Source organism: Engystomops pustulosus, chromosome 6, assembly GCF_040894005.1.
Source record: "Engystomops pustulosus chromosome 6, aEngPut4.maternal, whole genome shotgun sequence".
NCBI lineage: Eukaryota > Metazoa > Chordata > Amphibia > Anura > Leptodactylidae > Engystomops > Engystomops pustulosus.
The window spans coordinates 182,814,596-182,839,528 of record NC_092416.1 but is presented as its reverse complement, the minus strand read 5'-3'; the positions used below and the strand labels follow the sequence as shown (position 1 = coordinate 182,839,528).

The 24,933-nt window shown below is 46.9% G+C and overlaps 1 protein-coding gene across 1 annotated transcript in view; it reads right to left on the bottom strand.

Moving 5' to 3' along the window:
• Window positions 1-3,744, bottom strand: part of LOC140066007 (uncharacterized) — a 44,772-nt gene extending 41,028 nt beyond the window's left edge. The window contains exons 1-3 of the mRNA XM_072113572.1: window positions 3,612-3,744; window positions 2,891-3,005; window positions 2,712-2,809 (exon numbers count right to left, since the gene is read on the bottom strand). Coding sequence (XP_071969673.1) covers window positions 2,712-2,809; window positions 2,891-2,981 — 189 coding nt within the window. The 5' untranslated portion in view covers window positions 2,982-3,005; window positions 3,612-3,744. The remainder of the gene's footprint in view (window positions 1-2,711; window positions 2,810-2,890; window positions 3,006-3,611) is intronic.
• Window positions 3,745-24,933: the final 21,189 nt, after the last annotated feature.

Sequence of the window (24,933 nt, the reverse complement as noted above, 5' to 3'; positions counted from 1 at the left end):
CAGTATGTAGTCTTTTACTAACCCTTCCAATACTTTCCCCACAATGGAAGTTAAGCTTACAGGCCTGTAATTGCCAGGCGAAGTTCTAGAGCCCTTTTTATATATTGGCACCACATTTGCCTTGCGCCAGTCACTTGGCACCACACCAGACATTACGGAATCCCTAAAGATTTTAGACAGCGGTACAGCAATAACAGAACTGAGTTCTTTAAGAACTCTGGGGTGTAACCCATCTGGTCCAGGAGCTTTGTACACATTGGTTTTATTGAGCTTAGATTGGATAATGTCTACATTTAGCCAGTCTAGTATATTACAGGGTGCATGACCCGCACTGGCACCACCCAAGTCAGAAGTTCTCTCTTCTATTGTATAAACAGAGCTAAAAAACCTATTAAGTAACTCCGCCTTCTCTTGGTCTCCAGTCACCGATGCCCCATTTTCAGAATAAAGGGGTCCAACCTGTTCTGACCCATTTTTTTTTGCATTGATATACCTAAAAAATTTCTTGGGATTTGTTTTGCTATCTTTAGCTACCTGTCTTTCATTTTGTATTTTGGCTGATTTGATTTCTTTTTTACAGATTTTGGTAAGTTTTTTGTAAGTATTGAAAGCCTCAGGTGACCCGTCAGATTTATATTTTTTAAATGCCCTCTTTTTCTCATTAATTGCCCTTTTAACTGTAGCTGTAAGCCACGCGGGGTGTAATCTAGCCCGTCTATACTTGTTACCTATTGGAATAAATTTAGAAGTATAAAAACCCAGGATAGATTTGAATTTCTCCCATTTAACATTAGTATCACCATGTGACAGTATCTGATCCCAGTCTATATCCTGTATTGCAGCCCTGAATTTTTGGAAATTAGCCCTCTTAAAATTCAAAGTTTTCGATTTTCCCACCTGTTTCTGCTTTTTAAAGTTTAAGAGGAAAATAATTATATTATGATCGCTGTTCCCAAGGGGTTCCCTGATACTGACATTTTGGACAATCTCCTCATTGTTAGAAATCACAAGGTCCAACAATGCGTCACCTCTTGTGGGATCTTCTACAATCTGCACCATAAAATTATCCTGCAGAAAGTTGATAAAATGTCTCCCCTTCATAGATGAAGACGAGCCCTGACCCCAATTTATATTTGGAAAGTTAAAGTCTCCCATTATCACTACGGTCCCCTCCTGTGCAGCCCGCTCCATCTGTTTATATAGGTGACCCTCTATTTCCTCAGAGATGTTAGGGGGTCTATAAATTACACCAAAAATAATTTTCTCAAAGCTCTCTTGGCTTTGAATTTCAACCCACAAAGTTTCAGCCTCCTCACACTCTGAGACCACAGACTCATTCACAATCGCTTTTAAGTCTCTTCTGACATACAGACATACACCACCTCCCCTCCTATTTGCCCTGTCTTTCCGAAAGAGTGTAAAACCTTGAATATTAACAACCCAATCATGCGATGCATCAAGCCATGTCTCTGTTACACCAACAACATCTAACTGTTCCTCTAATATCAGAGCCTCAAGCTCGCCCATTTTGCCTGTGATACTTCTGGCATTTGTGAACATACAATTTAATTTTCCACAGTTATTTATCTGATTTAAAGTAATTTTACTGGCACATATATCCTCACCACTGTTCTGTAACTTGTGGATCTCCTTATCCACTGCCTTGGTCCCACATACACCGCCCACCTCACCACCCAACAACATAACCTGCCCCCTCTCTGACCTGTCTACCCCTTGAGTTTCTTCCTTTTCCTCCTCTCCCGAGCCTAGTTTAAATACTCCGCCACCCCTGCTAGGATCTTCTCCCCCAGCACAGCAGCCCCCCTTCCACTTAGGTGCAAGTTATCTGCAGAAAACAGCTTGTACCCCAGTGAAAAGTCAGCCCAATGCTCCAGGAACCCAAATCCCTCTGCTCTACACCAGGATCTGAGCCATGCATTTAACTCCCTAAACACATTGGGGCATATTTATCATACACTAGCGCTCGTGCGCCAGTGTATGATAACCACGCCGCTGCATAGTCGCAGCGCGATACATCAAGAGGCAGAAGCTGCATAGCATGTATTCCACGTCAGGCAGGACCTGGCGTAGAAAAAGACGCAGCTGGCAACTTTTCACATATGGAAAGTCAGGAGGACAGCTCTTGTAGTATATAGCCAGACAGCCCCCTGTGGTATATAGCCAGACAGCCCCCTGTGGTATATAGCCAGACAGCCCCCAGTTTGCCCAGCACATAAAAAAATAAACTTATATACTCACCCTCCAGTGGTCCCTGATGCTTGCCATGGCTCCCCGATGCTCCTGTCATTGCGGCTCCTCCTCTTTCTTCTCTCTGCTGTAACAGCCGGCAGAGCTGTGGCCATGCCCTCTGCCCGTCGGCGCACGCTATGAAGTATTCAGCAGCGACACATAGTGTGCGCCGGCCGGCAGAGTGGCCGCAGCTCTGCCGGCTGTTACAGCAGAGAGAAGAGAAGCCGTGGGGAGCCACGCCGGAAGGTGAGTATGTGCGTTTATTTTTTAATTGACTCATGTATAAGCCAAGGTGGGGTTTTTCAGCACATTTTTTGTACACAAGTATATACGGTATGTTATATGACACAGAGACTATATATGGGGATGGCATTTTACAGTAAGACAATATACATAATTTTATGAATAAAATAATCCTCCACAGATCAGAGAAGATGTCATGGAGTCTCATCTCCATCTACCTGATGATCCCGTGGGACACATTTCTCCTCTGAACAATCCTGTGGTAGAAGAAGAGGACTGGGACATCTCTCCGGTGATGTTCTCTTACTGGATCTACCTGTAGGAAACATCCAGAGACTGAATTCCTTCTTTCCATACAGATAATGAAAGGACGTGTGGATTTAGTCCTGTCTATGACCTGCTGATGTGAGGGACTGGTGGTCCTCCATCATGACGTCCTTGAGGGTGAGGTTTATTATTCTCTCTGACATCTTGACTCTGTCCATCATTGACGGGCCAGTGAGGGAATTTTTCTGAAATGAAAATAATCAGAACCAGAGCCTTATCACAAATCAGGAGGATCTCTATACCATGGCTCAGCTTAAGTGCCGGTACTTGACAAAAGTGAAGCTACGGGCAAAGTCTCATCTGCCAAACCAATAGCAGCAGCAGGACACCACTGATTTACCCCAATCACTGTAAGCTCCGCACCGGCACCCCTTCTGTAGTACCCCTTATGCATGTCTGTCGAGATTGTGTCCATTTGTTACTGTCACTATTGTATTTTGTACTGTAATTGTTTCACCTTATGTCATGTAATGTGGTCTCGTTGACCTGCACTGTCCTGTAAACGTTTGTTTGTAACTAAGGAACTAGCAACATGTAAGAACGCGCCTCTCGTAGTGTATGTATGTAACTGTAACATTACGTCTGTCCTGTGTGTAACAACTGCCACAACACTATGTACAAAACTATTTCCCCCCAGGGGATCAATAAGGTTCTATAGTTTTGTATCTTATCACAATAACATACAGTAATACAATTACTTTAATCATTTTACCAAATAGATAGAAGTGAGGGGGTCACTGATAAATGTGCCCGGTAACCCTGGCAGACAACACCGGTGACTACATACATACCTCCGCCTGCAGAGCTCCAGATATATGTGAGAGGGGGAAAGGATCTGTGATGGTGTCATAATCATGTGATCATCCCTTTGTGTAGGAGGCGTCCAGCTTCGAGGGTAGAGAAGCTATAGGACCTGTGATGATGTCATAGTCATGTGATCATCCCTATGTGTGGGAGGAGTCCGGCTTCGGGGGTGGAGAAGCTATAGGACCTGTGATGATGTCATAGTCATGTGATTAGTCACATGTGGGAGAAGATTCCGGCTCCAGGACATTTTGTTAGAGACTATCCCTGATCCTCATGTGAGGAAAAGTTCCGACCAGCGATTAGACTGAAGGAAGCCCCACATGGTGTAATAATATACACCAATAGAACTATTGATTAAATAGGAAATCAAAGTGTCTTTTCCTATACCGAACACAAAAACCCCAGCGCGCCCCGTCTATTTCTCATCCACATTAGATCTTTAATCCACATTAGAGGGGTGCGACGTGGAGAATTCCTGTTTCAACACCTAAGATGGGTTATTGAGAACACTTGGTCATGGTGTTAGACCTCCCACTGCAATACTTTTGCTGTCTTTCCAGAATTTGTTAACACAGTTGCCTGAAATCTGTTATTCTGTTTGATGGTGCACCCATGAGCCTTGAGCTGTATGAATATTATAGTTCCCAGATGTCTGAAATCACTTCCTACATCTAGTATTTGAAGCTTTTTGGGGAATGGGGAATGCGCCACTTCTGCGGACACTTTAGGACATTTGGAAAACCTTCAAAGGTCCTGAAATGGATCTTGTGTACATGTGTATTGAGAACATGAAGAAACGTACAAGGCTTACATGGGTGAAGGTTAGACATGAGCGAGCATATTCGTTCGAGCATTAGCGAACTCGCAACTGCTCGGTGCTCGGACGAGTAGTTCGCCTGCCCGAGAAGATGTCATCTCGCAGCGTTTAGATTTTGGGCGGCCAGAAAAGGAGCCAATCACAAGCCAGGAGACTCTGCAGTACACCCAGCATCACGTACACTTACATGTCGATAGCAGTGCTTGGCTGGTCTGATCAGGTGACCCTGGAATAGACTAGCCCCTGCCCACGCTGCTCGGATCATTCTCTGTCTGGATGCCGTTAGGGAGAGAGCAGCTACTGGTCAGGGATAGTGTTAGGGTGTTATATTACTGTTAGGCAGGAGTGATTCTCCAAGAACCTTACAGTTAGGCAGGAGTGATTCTCCAAGAACCTTACTTTTAGGCAGGAGTGATTCTCCATGAACCTAATAGCCCTTATTAGGGCTTTTCAAAAGTTAAAGTGACACACTCAGTCACAGCACAAAATCCTTTTGTGTGCTGTCAGTGTAGGTTAGAAATTAGCCATAGCAATCATCTTCTGTGGTTACTGCAGGGGTCAGAGGCTGTGGTCCTGGGCGGGGTGAGACACCACCTGCTGATGAGGGAGCAGGGGAACGTCGCAGAGCTACACTCCCTAGCTTTATGTCGCAAATTCCTGGGAATCGTGGTAGAGCACTGTTGAGGCCAGAACAGTGCAAACAGGTGATGTCGTGGATTGCGGACAATGCTTCAACTAATTTGTCCACCAGTCAGTCTTTCATGCAGTCCACCCATGTTACCCCAGTGAGCACTCCTCCAGCTCCTCCACCTCAACCTCCTTCAGCTAGTCTGCCCCCTCCCAGGAAAATTTGGCATTTGAGCCGACATACTCTGAGGAACTGTTTTCTGGACCGTTCCCAGAGTCATAAACCACTTGTCAGGTTGCTGCTGAGCTCTTTCCCGATGCCCAGGTTTTCCACCAGTCGCAGTCTGTGGGTCATGATGACATTCTTGACGTAGTGGAAGAAGTGTGAAAAGAGGTGTCGGACCATGAGGAGACACGGTTGTAAGACAGTGGTGAAGTTGTTGTCAGGGCAGGAAGTCCGAGGGGGGAGCAGACTGAGGGATCGGAGGATGATGAGGTGACAGACCCAAGCTGGGTTGATAGGCCGGGTGAAGACAGTGCTTGTGAGACAGAGGCGAGTCCTATACGAGAACAGGTTGGAAGAGGCAGTGGTGGGGCCAGACGGAGAGGCAGGGCCAGAGCTGGTGCATCAGCGCCAAATGTTTCACGTAGTGAAGCTTCCGTGGCGAGGGCTAGATTTTCTGAAGTCTGGAGGTTCTTTAAAGAAACAGCAGATGACCGACGGACTGTGGTGTGCAACCTATGCCACACCAGGATCAGCAGGGGTTCCACCACTACTAGCTTAACCCCCACCAGTATGCGCAGGCATATGAATGCTAAACACCCCACTCAATGGCACCTCCGGCCGGGCACACCACTGCTCCTTCCCCTGTGTCATTTGCTACCTCTACTAGTCAGCCCCCTGCCCAGGACCCCGGCACAAACACCTCCAGTGCGAAAACCACACCTTCGCCTCCACGATCCTCCACAGCGTCCACCAATGTCTCCATTTGCAGTGTTCAGCTGTCTATACCCCAGATGCTGGAGCGCAAGAAGAAATACAGTTCCTACCAACCCAAATGCCCAAGCCCTCAACGTCCACATCTTCAAATTACTCAGCCTGGAGATGCTGCCCTATAGGCTGGTAGAGACCGAGGCCTTTCGCAACCTCATGGCGGTGGCCGCCCCTCAGTGTTCAGTCCCCACTACTTTTTCTGATGTGCCGTCCCAGCCCTGCACCAGCACGTGTCAGACAACATCATCCATGCCCTGACCATATACTGCCGACGCCGAGGATTGCGGGGCCTACCTCGGTCACGGTCTCTCAGGCCTACTATGCCTCCTCCTTCACCTCCTCCTCCAAATTACCATCCGTGGGCATGGCGCCATCAGTCGGTAGCTCTAGGCAAAGCAGCAGTGCCGTCGCTAAGCGACAGCAGGCGGTGCTCAGACTGCTGAGCCTAGGCGATAAAAGGCACACCGCCCAAGAGCTATTACAGGGCATCACGGCGCAGACCGATCTGTGGCTGGCACCGCTGAACCTGAAGCCAGGCATGGTTGTGTGTGACAATGGCCGTAAGCTGGTTACGGCTCTGCAACTCGGCAGACTGACACATGTGCCATGCCTGGCCCATGTGTTAAATCTCATAGTTCAGCGGTTCCTCAAGACATAGCCCAATCTGTCTGATTTGCTCATGAAGGTGCGCCCCATCTGTGCGCACTTCAGAAAGTCGACCACAGATGCTGCCACTCTCAGGGCAGCGCAGCGCCACCTCCAACTGCCCGCTCACCGACTGTTGTGCGACGTGCCCACGAGGTGGAATTCAACATTAACCATGTTATCCAGAGTTTACCAGCAGCGCAGAGCGATTGTAGACTGCCAGATGTCAACTTCCACCAGAACTGGTAGTCAGGTCAGTCAGCTTCCTCAAGTCTACAATGAGGAGTGGACGTAGATGTCTGATATCTGTCAGGTGCTGAGTAACTTTGAGGAGTCAACACAGATGGTCAGTGGCGATGCCGCCATCATCAGCCTCACCATCCCGCTGCTTAGCCTGTTGAAAAACTCTCTGGTCAGCATGAAGTCGGAAGCTTTGCGCTCGTCACAAGAGATGGGGAAAGAAGATTCCCTTGTTGATAGCCAAAGCACCCTCAGGTCTGTTTCTCAGCGCGTATCGGAGGAGGTGGAGGAGGATGAGGAGGAAGAGGAGGAGAATGTTGGCGAGACAGAAGAGGGGACCATTGTTCAGTCCTTCACTGTTCAGCGTGTATGGGCAGAAGAAGAGGAGTTGGAGGAGGAGGAGGAAATGGAGAGTCAGGCCAGTGAGGGGAGTGAATTCTTGCGCATATGGCAGATTTCATGCTAGGCTGCCTATCCCGTGACCCTCGCGTTCAAAGAATTTATTTCAGCACCGATTACTGGGTATTCACTCTCCTGGACCCACGGTACAAGCAAAATCTTTCCACTCTCATCCCTGTAGAGGAAAGGAGTGTGAGAATGCATGAATACCAGCAGGCCCTGGTGCACAAGCTGAAACAGTATTTCATTTCTGACAGCGCTAGTGGCAGAGGGCGTACTTCTGCGGGACAAGTAGCGAGGGAGAGTAGGCGAGCAGGCAGCTTGTCCAGCACTTGCAGGGGTACGCTTTACAAGGCATTTGCCAGTTTTATGACACCCCAGCAAGACACAGTCACCTGTCCCCAGTCTCGGCAGAGTAGGGCTGATCTTTACAGAAAGATGGTGAGGGAGTACGTAGCTGACCATACCATCGTCCTAAATGATCACACAGCTCCCTACAACTACTGGGTTTCAAAGCTCGACATGTGGCCCGAACTGTATGCCTTGGAGGTTCTTGCCTGCCCTGCCATTAGCGTGTTGTCAGAGCGGGTTTTCAGTGCAGATGGTGGCATCATCACCGATAAGCGTACACACCTGTCGACTGACAGCGCTGACAGGCTGACGCTTATCAAGATGAATAAAGCCTGGATTTCTCAGGATTTCCATTTTCCACCAGGTAAAAGCAGCTCAACCTGAATAATGTATGCACTCCTCCTCCTGATTCTCCTCCTTCTCCTCCTCTTTGTACACTAAAGTAGAGGAAACTGGATATTTTTTGCCAGGGGCAACTGGCTCTAGCTATAGTACTCTATGTATTTAATTTTTCTGGAGGGCCACCTACCTGCTCCTCTGGTTTGAAAACTTTTTTGGACTGCCACATACAGGCACTATCCATATTTAATTGTCTCCATAGCAGCCTCCACACGTCGTCTTTATAGCTGCCTCCACACGTTGTCTCCATTGCTACCTCCACACGTCATCTCCATAGCTGCCTCCAAAAAGTCTTCCACATACTTGCCTCCATACATCGTCCCCTTAGCAAACGAGCTGTGGCAGGCAGAATTTTGGGTTGTTTTCACGGCTTCCAAATCAAACTTGTTAACTTTATCGCCACCCTGCTGTGTTATCCACAAAATATACTGCCAATCTTTTATCATTTACCGATATTATTTCAGCGCTACTTGCGCATCTGTTTACATTCCCCTCCCCCGCCATAACCAGGCCAATTACTCATAAGAACAGTACTACACTTGATCTTACACAAAAGGTTCTTAGAAGTGCTGTTTGTAGCCCCCGCCTGCTTTGAAAATTATAATTTTTTCAAAGTAAACGCTTCTGGCCCCCAGGCCCATTTTGGGTGGGGAGGAGCCGAGAGACAGGGGCTTGGACAGGCGAAAGCTCGCCTGGCAGCAGAGCGGCAGCTCCATCCCAAGATTAGGCAGCCTCAGAGGCATCCATGCATGCTGCCCCTGCTGTTTCCTGTCCATTTCGCCTACACGATCCTCCACAGCGTCCACCAATGTCTCCATGCGCAACTTTCAACTGTCTATACCCCAGATGCTGGAGCGTGAGAGGATATGCAGCACATCATCCCCTTATCAAACGATCTGTGTCAGGCAGAATTTTCGGGTGTTTCACCAGATACATAATGGAACTCGGCCCATCTGTCGCCGCCATGCTGGAGACCTGAAGTTTCAATCATAGCAGCGCAATATGGATGCCCCATACTGTCGCTCTTAATCATGGAAGTCGTCTCCATGGCTGCCTCCACATGCCTCCTCATTTTTTGGATGTTTCACCAGATACGTTATGGAACTTGGTCACTATGTCGCCACCATGCTTTGTTATCGACTAAATATACTGTCAACCTTTTGTTCACATAGGAAATCATTTCAGCGCTTCTTGCTCACCTCCTTTGGTTCCTTTCTGCCGCCTTAACCAGGCAAAATACTGATACATACAGTGCTACACGTTATCCTTGCCAAAAGGAATTTTTAAAATTGGTTTGAAGCCTGAGTCCATTTGGGGTATGTCGCCATGACACTCTCTAGCCTGCCGCTGCTGCCGCTACCTCTGCATGCCGTCCCCTATAGTGTCAGGGTCAATTATTGGATGTTTTAGATGCTATCTAGCCTCATTCGGTCACTCTGTCATCGCCATGCTGTTGCAAATAATTTTGGCATGCTGCCTCTGCTGTTTCCTGTCCATTTCCGTGGTTTTTCTCCATCATTTTCTGAGGTTTCCAGGTGTTTGGCCAAGCTTCCCTGTGCAGAGCCTTGGTCCCCTTGAAAAATGCTCGAGTCTCCCTTTGACTTCAATCGGGTTCATTATTCGAAACGGGCGCTCGAGCATCGGAAAAAGTTCTAATCGAGTAACGAGCACTCGAGCATTTTACTGCTCGCTCATCTCTAATCTCATTATTATTGAGGTCTTGCATGAATTCATGCAATTCATCTTCAGTCCCCTGTCAGATCATCATCATGTCATCAATGATGCGTGACCACATATGAACTTTGTCAGCATGGCGTGTAGGATTAGTCAAGAAAATTTCCCTTTCCCACAGCCCCAGGAACAAATTGGCATATGAGGACGCACAAGACGCCCCCATTGCCCTTCCCTGGAGCGGTAGGTAAGGGATCTCACGAAACATAAAAAAATTATGTGACAAAGCAAATTCCAGAAGTGTAACTAAAAACGCTATAATTTCTGGTTCCAGACCAGATATTGTGAGAAAGTATTGGGTGGCTCTCAAGCCATCAGCATGGCGTATTGATGCATATAGTGATTCTACATCACATATAACTTACCACATATCAGGCTCTAACTGGATTCCTTCCATCTTTCTCAATATGTCTGTCATGTCCTTAAAGGGGTATTCCCATCTGGGTATTTACATTTAATTCATTTGCCACATGTAAACATTTCTTCAATTGGATGTTATTAAAAAAAAATGTTCCTGTGTGAAGATAATTTCTCATAAATGTAGTCATGTTGTCCCTTAGAAATGAGATAGCTTCCTTGGATACGACCACCTCACAATTTGGCAGCAGTGACCAGACATGCGCTATTGAGCCCTGCCTGACCACCTGGATTCAGTGATCATTACCACCGGACGGCTGTAGTATATACAGTAACTCCTGGACATTTCATGTACCAAAACTGTTTGTTTCTTTGTGCAATCCCTCCAGCAGAGGTGGCCGTAACCAAGGAGTCAGCGTGGGTTTCTAAGGATATCACTACATTTATGAGAAATTATCTTCACACAGATAATTTTTTAATGACATCTAATTGAAGAAATGTATATATATGGCAGATTAATGAAACTGAATGTGAATGCCCAGATAAGAATACCCCTTTAAGGTATGATGGAAGCAGCTCCACCAATGGTCGAAGAAAAGGATCAACATACTTGCAGATCGGTTCACATAAGCTTCCTATCCCGGAAACGATTGGGCGTCCTGGGGGGTTATTCAATGCTTTATGTGCTTTGGGAAGTAGGTAGAAACTTGACACTTTTGGGAATTGTGGTAACAGTGCAGATGCTTAATTCTTCGTGGTGATTCCATTCTCCATGGCATTTGTAAGAATTATGGACAGTTCATCTGTGGATTAAATGTAAATCTTTTGTAACATGCCACATCCCTCAGTTGACGTGGGGCCTCTTTTTCATAGGCCTTAGTTGACAAATCACCACATTACCCCCTTTGTCAGAGGGTTTGATTACAATGTCACTCATTCTGCTCAACTCTCTTGTTGCTTCCCTTTGGGCCAATGAACAATTACCCATTTTTCCATCCTAGATAGTTTCTGTAAATTTCTAGTCACCAGTTTGACAAATAAGACAATACTCTGGTGTCCTGAGAATGATGGGAATAGCTTAGATTTGGGGAGCAGAGAGGAAGGAAACGTACCCGTTGTCCTCAGTCCCTCTTGTTCGTTCATAAATTCATCGAGGGCTCTTAATGCTGCCTGGAAAGTGGTGTGGGTCAATTTCTTTGTGAAAATTAAAAAAAAAAATTAATTTCGGTGCGAAAAGGTGAAGATCCTTTATGGCTGCAAAGGGATCAAATGGTGAAGTAGTTGAGAAAGACATGCCCAAACTAAGAACCTCTGTCTGAGTTTCCATCAAAGTCTTTCTGTCCAGACGCATTACAGAAAGAGGTAGAGGAAGAACTGGCTAGCAAGACGTGGAGCAGATGGCAAACCTGGCAGAGGAACAAAGTGGGACATCTTTGAAAAATGTTCAGTCACCACCCAGATGATGGTATTGCCTGATGAAGGCGGCAGGTCCGTGATGAAGTCCATGGCCACATGAGTCCACGGACAGCTGTGTATCGGCAATGACATTCGAGTCACGACAGAGGGCGTCAGCCTTGATGTTCTTCTTAGCTGGACGGAAATGAATGATGAAATCGAACTGGGAGAAGAAGAGTGACCAGCGAGCTTGACGTGGATTGAGTCGCTAAGAAGTCTGGAGATAGAGGAGGTTCTTGTGGTCCGTGTAAATGCTCCAGGAGGCAACGCCACTCTTCTAAGGCAAGCTTAATCGCCAGCAGTTCTCGATCTCCTATAGAATAATTCCTCTCTGCGGAGGAGAAGGTCGTGGAAAAAAATCCACAGGTGAGGGTTCGACCTTTGGGACCCTTCTGCGTGAGCACCACACCGGCCCCTACTGAGGAGGCATCCACTTCCAGATGGAAAGGCCTCTCTGTGTTGGTACATAGAAGAACTGGAGCTGAAGCAAACATAGACTTTAAGTTCTTGAAGGCCTCCTCAGCTGTCGCCAGAAACCACTGTATAGCGCGTAGTCCTACAGGATGAGGCCACTGAAGAACCGCAGATAGCTTGGCAGGATCCATCCGGAGACCTCTTTCGGAGAGGATATAGCCGAGATATGGAAGACTCCGCTGATGGAATTAGCACTTCTCAAGTTTGGCGTAAAGGCAATCGGCCCTTAAACGACTGAGGACTTGCCGTATGTGGGTCTCAAGGTCTGGAGAGAATACCAGAATGTCGTCCAAATAGACCACTACACAGACATAAAGCAAGTCTCTAAAGATGTCATTAACAAATTCCTGGAAGACGGCAGGTGCATTACAGAGTCCAAACAGCATTACCAGGTACTCGAAGTGTCCATCACGGGTATTAAAAGCAGTCTTCCACTTGTCTCCCTGGCGGATACGAATGAGGTTGTAGGCCCCACGAAGATCTAATTTGGAGAAGATCTTGGCTCCACGAAGACGGTCAAACAGATCCGTGATCAACGGCAATGGATAGCGGTTCTTAACTGTGACCTTGTTAAGACCGCAGTAGTCAATTCATGGATGGAGTCACCCTTCCTTTTTGGTCACAAAGAAAAAGCCTGCACCAGCCGGATAAGAGGACTTACGTATGAATCCCCTCTGCAGGTTTTCTTTGACATAGTCCAACATAGCTGCGGTTTCTGATACTGAGAGTGGGTACACAAGGCCTTGCGGAGGGGACGTATCCGGCAGCAGATCCACAGTCATAGGGACAGTGTGGCAGCAACGTCTCGGCCTGCTTCTTCGAGAAGACGTCAAAAAAGTCCTTATAGCAAGGGGGAAGACCCTCCAGGGGCTTGAGAGTCACAGAAGAAACCAAGACTGGTACTGGATGAGGTATCTCCACACAGCGAGACTGGCAATCAGGACCCCACTGAAGGATCTCCCCCATCTTCCACTTAACAACGGGTGTTTAGAGCTGCAACCATGGTAGACCCAACAGGATGGAGGGCGTGGACCGTGGTAGAAAATAAAAAGACAGTCTCTCCTTGTGCAGCACACCTACCTGCAAGGACAAAGGCTTGATGCAGTACTAGACCGGGTCATAGAGGATTTTGCCACTGACAGAGGAGATGACTAAGGGCTTCTAGAGGCAAACCACGGGGATGTGATGCCGGGAGACCAGAGCGGCATCCAGGAAGTTCCCTGCAGAACCGGAGTCCAAGAAGGCAGAGACCTGGAACTGGGTGCCAGTGCCAATGCTGAGAAGCACCGGAATAATGAGGTGTGCAGAAGCTTTGCTTACACCTAGGGACACTTCTCCCAAGAACCCTAGGTGCATGAGTTTCCCAGACGCTGGGGACGGATAGGGCAAGACCCAAGGAAGTTTCCCTGACGTCTTCCGATATGCTCCTGGGAAGAGAGTCTGGCTCTGTCCACCTCCATAGGCTCCTCTGCAGATGGTACGACCGGAGGCTGGAGCGGCCATTGGAAAGCAGCAGCCAGGTGAGGAAGGTGTCGTGGGCAGGCTTGGGGTTGCTTCAGGCGTAACTTTTCGGCACGCTCCCTAAACCGCATGTCAATCCGGGTGGCCAGGGTGATGAGACCACTCAGGGTAGATGGTAGATCACGAGCGGCCAGAGCGTATTTAACGTGAAAGGAGAGTCCCTTTTTAAAAGCTGCAGACAGGGCCGTGTTTTTCCAGGAGAGTTCCAAGGCCAGGGTATAGAACTAGACAGCATATTCTCCCACGGAAGTGTTCCCCTGGCGCAGATTCCACAGCGTAGTCAGCCGAGGAGGCTCATGCAGGTTCTTTAAACACGGACCGAAGCTCTACCAGAAATGTCGTGAGAGTAGCCGTGACCTTCGTCTCTGTCCCAAACAGGGGTAGCCCAGGCCAGGGCTTTCCCGGAGAGGAGATTGACGATGAATGCCACCTTGGATCGCTCTGTGACAAATTGAGATGGCATGACTTCAGCACTGGGTTACATAGACATGGGTTGGGCATAGACAGCCGTAGCCTAGGTTCAGCGGCAGGAAGACAGGTTGGGGTAGCAGCAGCTGCGGGAGCAGTCTCTGGAACCTGTTGCTGATGTTGAGCGGCTAGCAGCTGTTGCAGCATGGCGGTGACCTGTCCCAGCTCGAGTTAAGCGACAACCGGCGGGATTGCTGAACCACAATGGTGGCAAGATTGGGCCGACCGGGAAGCAGAACCTCGGCCCGAATCTTATTGTCAGGATTCGGTATGAGTGGATCCTCTGGACCACCGTGTGAGGTGATACTAGCCGACACCTGGGACCGGAATCTAAGTGGCACCTGGTCTTCACCAGAGCCCGCTGCAAAGCAAGATGGTCTTGAGTTAGGGTACCACCAGGTCATTCTACAGGTGCGACTAGCCCACGGTGGCAGCCGAGGTCGAGGTACCTTAACAGAAGACAGTCTCGTGGTCTATGCACAAGTTCAGGGCAGGCGGCAGAGATGCAAGGTCATGTCCATTTCGGGGTCAGCAACGGGAGGTCCAGGCAGATGGGAAAGGGAACACAGGAAATCAGGAACACAGCAACACGAAGGAACTCTGGTAACACAGGAACACGGACGGACTCTGGTAACACAGGAACATGGCAACACAGGAACACACTGGAATGCAGGAATACTCAGGAATGTTGCAAAATCTTTTGAAGCTGGAGCGCGCCTCTAGGACTCGGGTACGCTCGTGCTTCCAAAAGGCAGAAAATTCTACCTTGGGGTCGAAATAAAAAACTGTCTGGTTCCCCTGGACTTTATTACTGATCTGCCAATATAATCTAGAAGTTCTAGTGCTCGGGTGGCAGATGATAAGTTCTCTATCACGGCCTAACAGCACCCTTTTTTTATAATTGTATCTTTCTTATCATTTTTCAAAAAAGACATAACAAGAATTATCAAGTACATATTTTTCAATAATAATACGAGAGTAATGGGGAAAACGCCTCGGCACTATATCAGAAAACGCTGTCAGGGCCAAGTCCATCCCTAGTGTTAAGGTGTATAATGAAGTTATTTATTTCTGATTTCTTCAGCTACTATAAAGAGAGACCAAGCTGTCTGTTTCATCATTATCATTTCTTTAAAGATAGGGCAGCGACAATTATATTTTATAAGTAAATGTCTGGTAACTAGTAACAAGTTCTTAGATTTTAAAATTAAATATAGATATGACTCGGAATCATCCGTTTTTTAACGTGTTCCTCTTAGTACGTCACACAATCTAAGGCTAAAACATCTGCGATCTGTTGCCAAAACATTTCCCCCCGATTTATAACGTGAATTCTGCTTTACCACTGTGTACGTGCGTTTGATGGTTAACAAAATCCGTTTTCCGAGAAAACATTTTCCGCAATCTAAACATGAAAATGGCTTCTCCCCTGTGTGACTTCTCAGATGTCTAACAAGATGTGCTTTCTGGGCAAAACATTTCCCACATTCTGTACATGAAAATGGCTTCTCCCCTGTGTGAATTCTCTGATGTCTAACAAAACTTCCGAAGTGTAGAAAACATTTCCCACATTCTGAACATGAAAATGGCTTTTCCCCTGTGTGAATTCTCAGATGTGTGGTAAGATGTGATTTCAGCCTAAAACCTTTTCCACATTCTGAACATGAAAATGGTTTTTCTCCTATGTGGATCATTTGATGAATAAGGAGCTCATTATTTTGAGTAAAACCTTTCCCACATTCTGAACATGAATACGGCTTCACCCCGGTGTGAATGCTCTGATGGCTAACGAGATTTCTCATGGTTAGAAAACATTTCCCACATTCTGAACATGAAAATGGCTTTTCCCCTGTGTGAACTTCCGAAGTGTAGAAAACATTTCCCACATTCTGAACATGAATACGGCTTCTCCCCGGTGTGAATCATCTGATGGCTAGCAAGATGTGATTTGTGGTAAAAACCTTTTCCACATTCTGAACATGAAAATCGCTTCTCCCCCGTGTGAACTCTCTGATGTTTACTAAGATTTGATTTTAGGGTAAAACCTTTTCCACATTCTGAACATATAAATAGCAGTTCCTCTGTATGACTTATGATAATGTTCTTTGCAGTTCCTGATGATTCTGTAGATGGAACCAATTTAATAGGCTCAGGCGATGGATTGGTCCTGTGAAGGCCTGAGGATTCATCTGGGATGTTGTCCTGCTCTTCGGATGTATCTTCTGTCATATAAGGTTCCTCTGCTTCAGATTCTGATATCATATGTTCCTCTGAGCTCTTGGTACAGTCATCTGCAAAAAATGAACATTGGCTGTGAGAAAACTCTTTCCCTGCTTACCATAAGGTTCTGTATTATTACTGATGTAACATCTCAGTCTCTTCCTCAGAGGTCCTGGTGAGCAGTATTCCTGACCCTCACAGCTCCCACCTTCCAGCTTTTCTTAGTCTATGTCTCCATGTTCTGTATTGTGTTATCACTCGTCTCTGCTTTATCTAGTGGTTACTACTCACCTGGGCAGTTACCTGTAGGAATCTCCTCCTTACATCGCTCATCGTCCCTCACATATGTCTCTGGAGCAGTTATATTCTTCACATCTTCATCCTGATACAAAAACTGAGAAACAAATATTGTAATAAGTCACCAGATGATGGAGAAGTCACAGAGGAGGATTTAGACGATAAGAAAAGATCAGTAATTTATAACTACAGGAGGACAGGAGAAGTTATCTGAGACACATAGCTACAGGTCTCCACCATAAATCCAACATATTGAGAACAATCTCCAGCTTTCCCACTAAGACTAAATTCACGGAGGTTGAACGTATCAGCTAAAAATCCCAATGTCATCAATATAAATTTTATGTCATCCGTCATGGTCAGTTTGGTCATGGATCCGTTATTCATGCATTTCAAGTGGAGGAAAAGTACTGCAGCCTCTGTCAATTTTTCTGTTAAAAAACGCACGGAAAACAGAACATAAAGGATTGTCAGACTTTAGGGGTAGTGGACCCCCCGGTGACAGCCACGGACGAGGTAGAAAGTTAGCAGCAAGTTCGTAGTCAGGGACAGACAGGAGGTCAAGACAGGGGCAAAGGGTCAGGGTCAGAGAAGGAGCAGGAAGTCAGGGTAGGCAGTGGAGGAGCGTAAACAGGAACAGGTCCGGGGTCAACACGGGGGAATCCAATCACAAGCACTAGGCACAGGACAAAGCTTTCTCCAAAGCATATAGCACGAAGATCCGGCAGGGAATGCTGGGCGACGCCCGGAAAAGGGCAGCACCAAATCTTTTGAAGCCTGCGCGTGTGCGCCCTAGAGGACAGGTACGCTCTCTGCCGTCGGATGGGAATCAGGAATGAGGAGGGGAAAGAGAGAGCAGCGGGGTGCTGGGGCACTCAGAGGGTCATGGGTGTCAATGGGATTTTTAATTGATACGTTTAAACTCTGTTAAACCTCAGTTCTTTACTTTTTCGAAGGAGGGAAGGCACGGAAAGAAGGAACAGTAGTGGGAAATGAGACTAACAAAGAATAATTTTTTTTTACTGTTTTAGAAAAAGTAAATAGTAAAACTGGAGTCATGCACATAGAGACTATACACTCACCGGCCACTTTATTAGGTACACCATGCTAGTAACGGGTTGGACCCCCTTTTGCCTTCAGAACTGCCTCAATTCTTCATGGCATAGATTCAACAAGGTGCTGGAAGCATTCCTCAGAGATTTTGATCCATTTTGACATGATGGCATCACACAGTTGCCGCAGATTAGTCAGCTGCACATCCATGATGCGAATCTCCCGTTCCACCACATCCCAAAGATGCTCTATTGGATTGAGATCTGGTGACTGTGGAGGCCATTTGAGTCCAGTGACCTCATTGTCATGTTCAAGAAACCAGTCTGAGATGATTCCAGCTTTATGACATGGCGCATTATCCTGCTGAAAGTAGCCATCAGATGTTGGGTACATTGTGGTCATAAAGGGATGGACATGGTCAGCAACAATAATCAGGTAGGCTGTGGCGTTGCAACGATGCTCAATTGGTACCAAGGGGCCCAAAGAGTGCCAAGAAAATATTCCCCACACCATGACACCACCACCACCAGCCTGAACCGTTGATACAAGGCAGGATGGATCCATGCTTTCATGTTGTTGACCCCAAATTCTGACCCTACCATCCGAATGTCGCAGCAGAGATCGAGACTCATCAGACCAGACAACGTTTTTCCAATCTTCTACTGTCCAATTTCGATGAGCTTGTGCAAATTGTAGCCTCAGTTTCCTGTTCTTAGCTGAAAGGAGTGGCACCCGGTGTGGTCTTCTGCTGCTGTAGCCTATCTTCCTCAAAGTTCGACGTACTGTGCGTTCAGAGATGTTCTTCTGCCTGCCTTGGTTGTAACGGGTGGCGATTTGAGTCACTGTTGCCTTTCTATCAGCTCGAACCAGTCTGCCCATTCTCCTCTGACCTTTGGCATCAACAAGGCATTTCTGCCCACAGAACTGCCGCTCACTGGATGTTTTTTCTTTTTCGGACCATTCTCTGTAAACCCTAGAGATGGTTGTGCGTGAAAATCCCAGTAGATCAGCAGTTTCTGAAATACTCAGACCAACCCTTCTGGCACCTACAACCATGCCACGTTCAAAGGCCACAAATCACCTTTTTTCCCCATACTGATGCTCGGTTTGAAATGCAGGAGATTGTCTTGACCATGTCTACATGCCTAAATGCACTGAGTTACTGCCATGTGATTGGCTGATTAGAAATTAAGTGTTAACGAGCAGTTGGACAGGTGTACCTAATAAAGTGGCCAGTGAGTGTATATAGCCAGGGGATTTTACAATAATAACTAGAATAAACCTCCACAGATCAGAGAAGATGTCATGGAGTCTCATCTCCATATACCTGATGATCCTGTGGGACATATTTCTCCTCTGAACAATCCTGTGGTAGAAGAAGAGGACTGGGACATCTCTCCGGTGATGTTCTCTTACTGGATCTACCTGTAGGAAACATCCAGAGACTGAATTCCTTCTTTCTATACAGATAATGAAAGGACATGTGGATTTAGTCCTGTCTATTACCTGCTGATGTGAGGGGCTGGTGGTCCTCCATCATGACGTCCTTGTACACATCTTTGTATCCTTCTAAATACTCCCACTCCTCCATGGAGAAATAGACAGCCACATCCTGACACCTTATAGGAACCTGACACACACAATGATCCCGTCATCACCCAGATCCCTTCATAGCGTTACTGTATAATGTCCCAGCATTCCCAGCAGTGTCACCTCTCCAGTCAGCAGCTCCATCATCTTGTGGGTGACTTCTAGGATCTTCTGCTCATTGATGTCATCATGTATCAGGGGGTGAGGTGGAGGAGCCGGGATTGGGCTCAGGGTTCTCCCCCGTCCTTCATACACAGGGGCGTGACAGCGCCCACTAGAGGTCTTCTTCACTACTGTGTAATCCTGGTTATGGAGAGACACATTGATAAATCTCCCTCCATACATTTCCAGAATCTCTCACCTCTCCAGTCCTATCATCTGTTATTCCCATAGATAATGATGTCATGTGACCTCATCACAATCTCTCACCTCTCCAGTAATATAGAAGAGAATCTCTAGGGTGAGCTGGAAGATTCTCTCCACCCTCGTGTCTCTGTTGCTCTCCATCCTTCAGGAACCAATAGTTAAAATGTTCTATCATTTAGAATCCTGAATGGAAAGAATAAGGGACAAATCGTATCAGCAGTCAGAGAGGCTTGATTATGGATCCCCTCAGATGCCACTGTGAGATGTGAATGCAGCCAGAAGGTTAGGTTAAGTCCACATCTTTCCTTATCAATTATGGTTAAAGTAGCGCAGCAGCCCACGTCTCTTCTTTTGCTTTTATTAACGAATCCTTTGAACTATAAAAATTCAAATCATCCTCCCTTTTACGGGAATGCACATCAATAACATAGAGACATCAGGTGTCGCTGCATAAAACAAAAATGAATGCAAATAAATCAGTATGTTATAAGCACCAAAGGTGAAGAAGATGAGTAGAGAATGTACAGTTTATTTAAATGCAGCAAAGGAAAAAGCACAAAATCAAAACAAGGTAGTAAAGGGGTTAATAGGAAATGTGACCCCTCACCTCCTCCTGCACAGCCCCCTCCACATACAGGACCTGTGATGATGTCATAGTCATGTGACCAGCCCAGGGCGTGGGAGGAGTCATGGGGTCACATGTCCAGGTCTGACAGGATTCTCTACACAGAGGGTTCAGCGTTACCTCAGGATGTACAGAGAGTCTGCAGCAGAGCTGTGTGTGTGTATAATGTGTGTATAGAGGAGCTGTGTGTGTATAATGTGTGTATAGCGGAGCTGTGTGTGTGTAATGTGTGTACAGCAGAGCTGTGTGTGTGTATAATGTGTGTATAGCGGAGCTGTGTGTGTGTAATGTGTGTACAGCAGAGCTGTGTGTGTGTAATGTGTGTACAGCAGAGCTGTGTGTGTATAGCGGAGCTGTGTGTGTGTATAGCGGAGCTGTGTGTGTGTATAATGTGTGTATAGCGGAGCTGTGTGTGTATAATGTGTGTATAGCGGAGCTGTGTGTGTATAATGTGTGTATAGCGGAGCAGTGTGTGTATAATGTGTGTATAGCGGAGCTGTGTGTGTATAATGTGTGTATAGCGGAGCTGTGTGTGTATAATGTGTGTATAGCAGAGCTGTGTATGTGTATAATGTGTGTATAGCGGAGTTGTGTGTGTATCATGTGTGTATAGCGGAGCTGTGTGTGTATCATGTGTGTATAGCGGATCTCTGTGTGTGTATAATGTGTGTATAGCAGACCTTTGTGTGTATAATGTGTGTATAGCGGAGCTGTGTGTGTATAATGTGTGTATAGTGGAGCTGTGTGTGTGTATAATGTGTGTATAGCAGTGCTGTGTGTGTGTATAATGTGTGTATAGCGGAGCTGTGTGTGTATAATGTGTGTATAGCGGAGCTGTGTGTGTATAATGTGTGTATAGCAGAGCTGTGTGTGTATAATGTGTGTATAGCAGAGCTGTGTGTGTATAATGTGTGTATAGCAGAGCTGTGTATGTGTATAATGTGTGTATAGCGGAGTTGTGTGTGTATAATGTGTGTATAGCGGAGTTGTGTGTGTATAATGTGTGTATAGCGGTGCTGTGTGTGTGTATAATGTGTGTATAGCGGTGCTGTGTGTGTGTATAATGTGTGTATAGCGGTGCTGTGTGTGTGTATAATGTGTGTATAGCGGAGCTGTGTGTGTGTATAATGTGTGTATAGCGGAGCTGTGTGTGTGTATAATGTGTGTATAGCGGAGCTGTATGTGTATAATGTGTGTATAGCGGAACTGTGTGTGTATAATGTGTGTATAGCGGAACTGTGTGTGTATAATGTGTGTATAGCGGAGCTGTGTGTGTATAATGTGTTGTGAGACACTGAAGGGGTTAACTGTGGATGGGCGGTATGTTTCCCCTAGGTTTTGCTATTATGCAAGGCCTTAGTGCTGAGGTTGGGTGTCCAGCACCTTGGACACAGGTGATGGGAGCAGCCCAATCAGTTTTTTTTAAAACCGCTCAGCAGAGCTGGAAGGGTTGTCTCTCTCTGGAAGGAGGCTGGAGAGCACACAGCCCTGACCTCTGTGCCTGGAGCAGCCAAGTGATTTTGTATAGTGGTGAGTTAGTGAACACCTGTATAGTTAGCACCCTGACGGGTAGAATTTTCGTTTGTTTAATGCCTGAATGTAAAGGCTGTTTTATTTTGCTGCTACAATAAACGCAGGCTAGACCTGTTTTGGACTGTACCTTGGTGTCACTGTCTTGAACTGCATCACAGCACCCCGCTACCACGGTCTCTACTGGGCCAAACTCCCACAGTGTGTATAGCGGAGCTGTGTGTGTATAATGTGTGTATAGCGGAGCTGTGTGTGTATAATGTGTGTATAGCGGAGCTGTGTGTGTGTATAATGTGTGTATAGCGGAGTTGTGTGTGTACACTCACCGGCCACTTTATTAGGTACACCTGTCCAACTGCTCGTTAACACTTAATTTCTAATCAGCCAATCACATGGCGGCAACTCAGTGCATTTAGGCATGTAGACATGGTCAAGACAATCTCCTGCAGTTCAAACCGAGCATCAGTATGGGGAAGAAAGGTGATTTGTGGCCTTTGAACGTGGCATGGTTGTTGGTGCCAGAAGGGCTGGTCTGAGTATTTCAGAAACTGCTGATCTACTGGGATTTTCACGCACAACCATCTCTAGGGTTTACAGAGAATGGTCCGAAAAAGAAAAAACATCCAGTGAGCGGCAGTTCTGTGGGTGGAAATGCCTTGTTGATGCCAGAGGTCAGAGGAGAATGGGCAGACTGGTTCGAGCTGATAGAAAGGCAACAGTGACTCAAATCGCCACCCTTTACAACCAAGGTAGGCAGAAGAGCATCTCTGACCGCACAGTACGTCCAACTTTGAGGCAGGTGGGCTACAGCAGCAGAAGACCACACCGGGTGCCACTCCTTTCAGCTAAGAACAGGAAAATGAGGCTACAATTTGCACAAGCTCATCGAAATTGGACAGTAGAAGATTGGAAAAACGTTGCCTGGTCTGATGAGTCTGGATTTCTGCTGCGAAATTCGGATGATAATGCGTCATGTCATAAAGCTGGAATCATCTCAGGCTGGTTTATTGAACATGACAATGAGGTCACTGGACTCAAATGGCCTCCACAGTCACCAGATCTCAATCCAATAGAGCATCTTTGGGATGTGGTGGAACGGGAGATTCGCATCATGGATGTGCAGCCGACAAATCTGCGGCAACTGTGTGATGCCATCATGTCAATATGGACCAAAATCTCTGAGGAGCTTCCAGCACCTTGTTGTATCTATGCCACAAAGAATTGAGGCAGTTCTCAAGGCAAAAGGGGGTCCAACCCGTTACTAGCATGGTGTACCTAATAAAGTGGCCGGTGAGTGTATAATGTGTGTATAGCAGAGCTGTGTGTGTGTATACTGTGTGTATAGCAGAGCAGTGTGTGTGTATAATGTGTGTATAGCGGAGCTGTGTGTGTGTATAGCGGAGCTGTGTGTGTGTATAGCGGAGCTGTGTGTGTGTATAATGTGTGTATAGCGGAGCTGTGTGTGTGTATAGCGGAGCTGTGTGTGTGTATAATGTGTGTATAGCGGAGCTGTGTGTGTGTATAATGTGTGTATAGCGGAGCTGTGTGTGTGTATAATGTGTGTATAGCGGAGCTGTGTGTGTGTATAATGTGTGTATAGCGGAGCTGTGTGTGTGTATAATGTGTGTATAGCGGAGCTGTGTGTGTGTATAATGTGTGTATAGCGGAGCTGTGTGTGTGTATAGTGTGTGTATAATGTGTGTATAGCGGAGCTGTGTGTGTGTATAATGTGTGTATAGCGGAGCTGTGTGTGTGTATAATGTGTGTATAGCGGAGCTGTGTGTGTGTATAGCGGAGCTGTGTGTGTGTATAGCGGAGCTGTGTGTGTGTATAATGTGTGTATAGCGGAGCTGTGTGTGTGTATAATGTGTGTATAGCGGAGCTGTGTGTGTGTATAATGTGTGTATAGCGGAGCTGTGTGTGTGTATAGCGGAGCTGTGTGTGTGTATAATGTGTGTATAGCAGAGCTGTGTGTGTATAATGTGTGTATAGCAGAGCTGCGTGTGTGTATAATGTGTGTATAGCGGAGCTGTGTGTGTGTATAATGTGTGTATAGCGGTCATTCTACTCTCTGGGAAAGCACTGGCATGTGCTACCCCTCTCTGGGACAGGAACAACCAGGTCATAGCCAATCTCACCATATGTCTTTTAGGTACCAGCCCATGCATCTCTTGCTGAACTTAAGGGGACTTGTCAGTTGGCGACTACAAGGTTCAATTCAGCACTCTTGCCTCCGAGCTTTCTTGGAATGAAGTGGCCATCATAGATGCTCTGTCTACACGGGACCTGCCGTCTTCTCTGAGTGTCCTCATCACCCTGGCCACTCGGATTGACATCCAGTTCTCAGTCAGAGTGTCTGGGTAAGCAGCTTCTTGAACAAGCACAGAAAAGGACCTGTCGACTGCCCCGCTTGGCTCCAGTCTTCCAACGATCACCATAGCTGCCCTCCTGTTGTCTGCTGTAGAGGAGGCCATGCAGGTGGATAAAGCTCTTCTGACACCCCAAGAGCGCTCCAGATAAGGACAGGAGAATCTTTGTCTCTACTGTGCCAGCCCGGAGCACTTCCTCATGACTTGTCTACACCATCCACAGCGTCCGGGAAATGCAAGCACCTAGGGTTCCTGGGAGAAGCATCTCAAGGTGAGAGCAAAGCTTCTCCACGCCTGAACATACCTGTCCTACTCAGCTCTGGGACAAGTAGTCAGTTTAGAGCTTCTTCCTTCCTGGATTCCAGTTCTGCAGGGAACTTCTTCAGGGACCATCTTCCTGTGGTCCATCTTGTGAAGCCACTGGTCATCTCATCTGTCAGTAGCAGATCCTCTGCGATCCAGTCCGGTTCTGTGCCAGAAGTTGGGGCATTGCACAAGGAAAGACTGTCAATTCATGTACTACCTCGGTCTTCGTCCTCTGTTCTACTAGGCCTTCTGTGGTTGCAACATCAGGCTCCTGTGCTTAACTGACTGGGGAAGTTCTTCGTTGGGGACTGGAATGCCCGTCCCGCTGTCTGGGGGCACTTCATCCTGTGTCCATCAAGTCTGTTCCGATGTCCTCCAAGCCCCTGATGGGTCTCCTAGCTTCATATATGGACTCTGCTGATGTCTTCTCGGAGAAGCAAGCAGAGACTATGCCACCCCCATCCCTACTGCC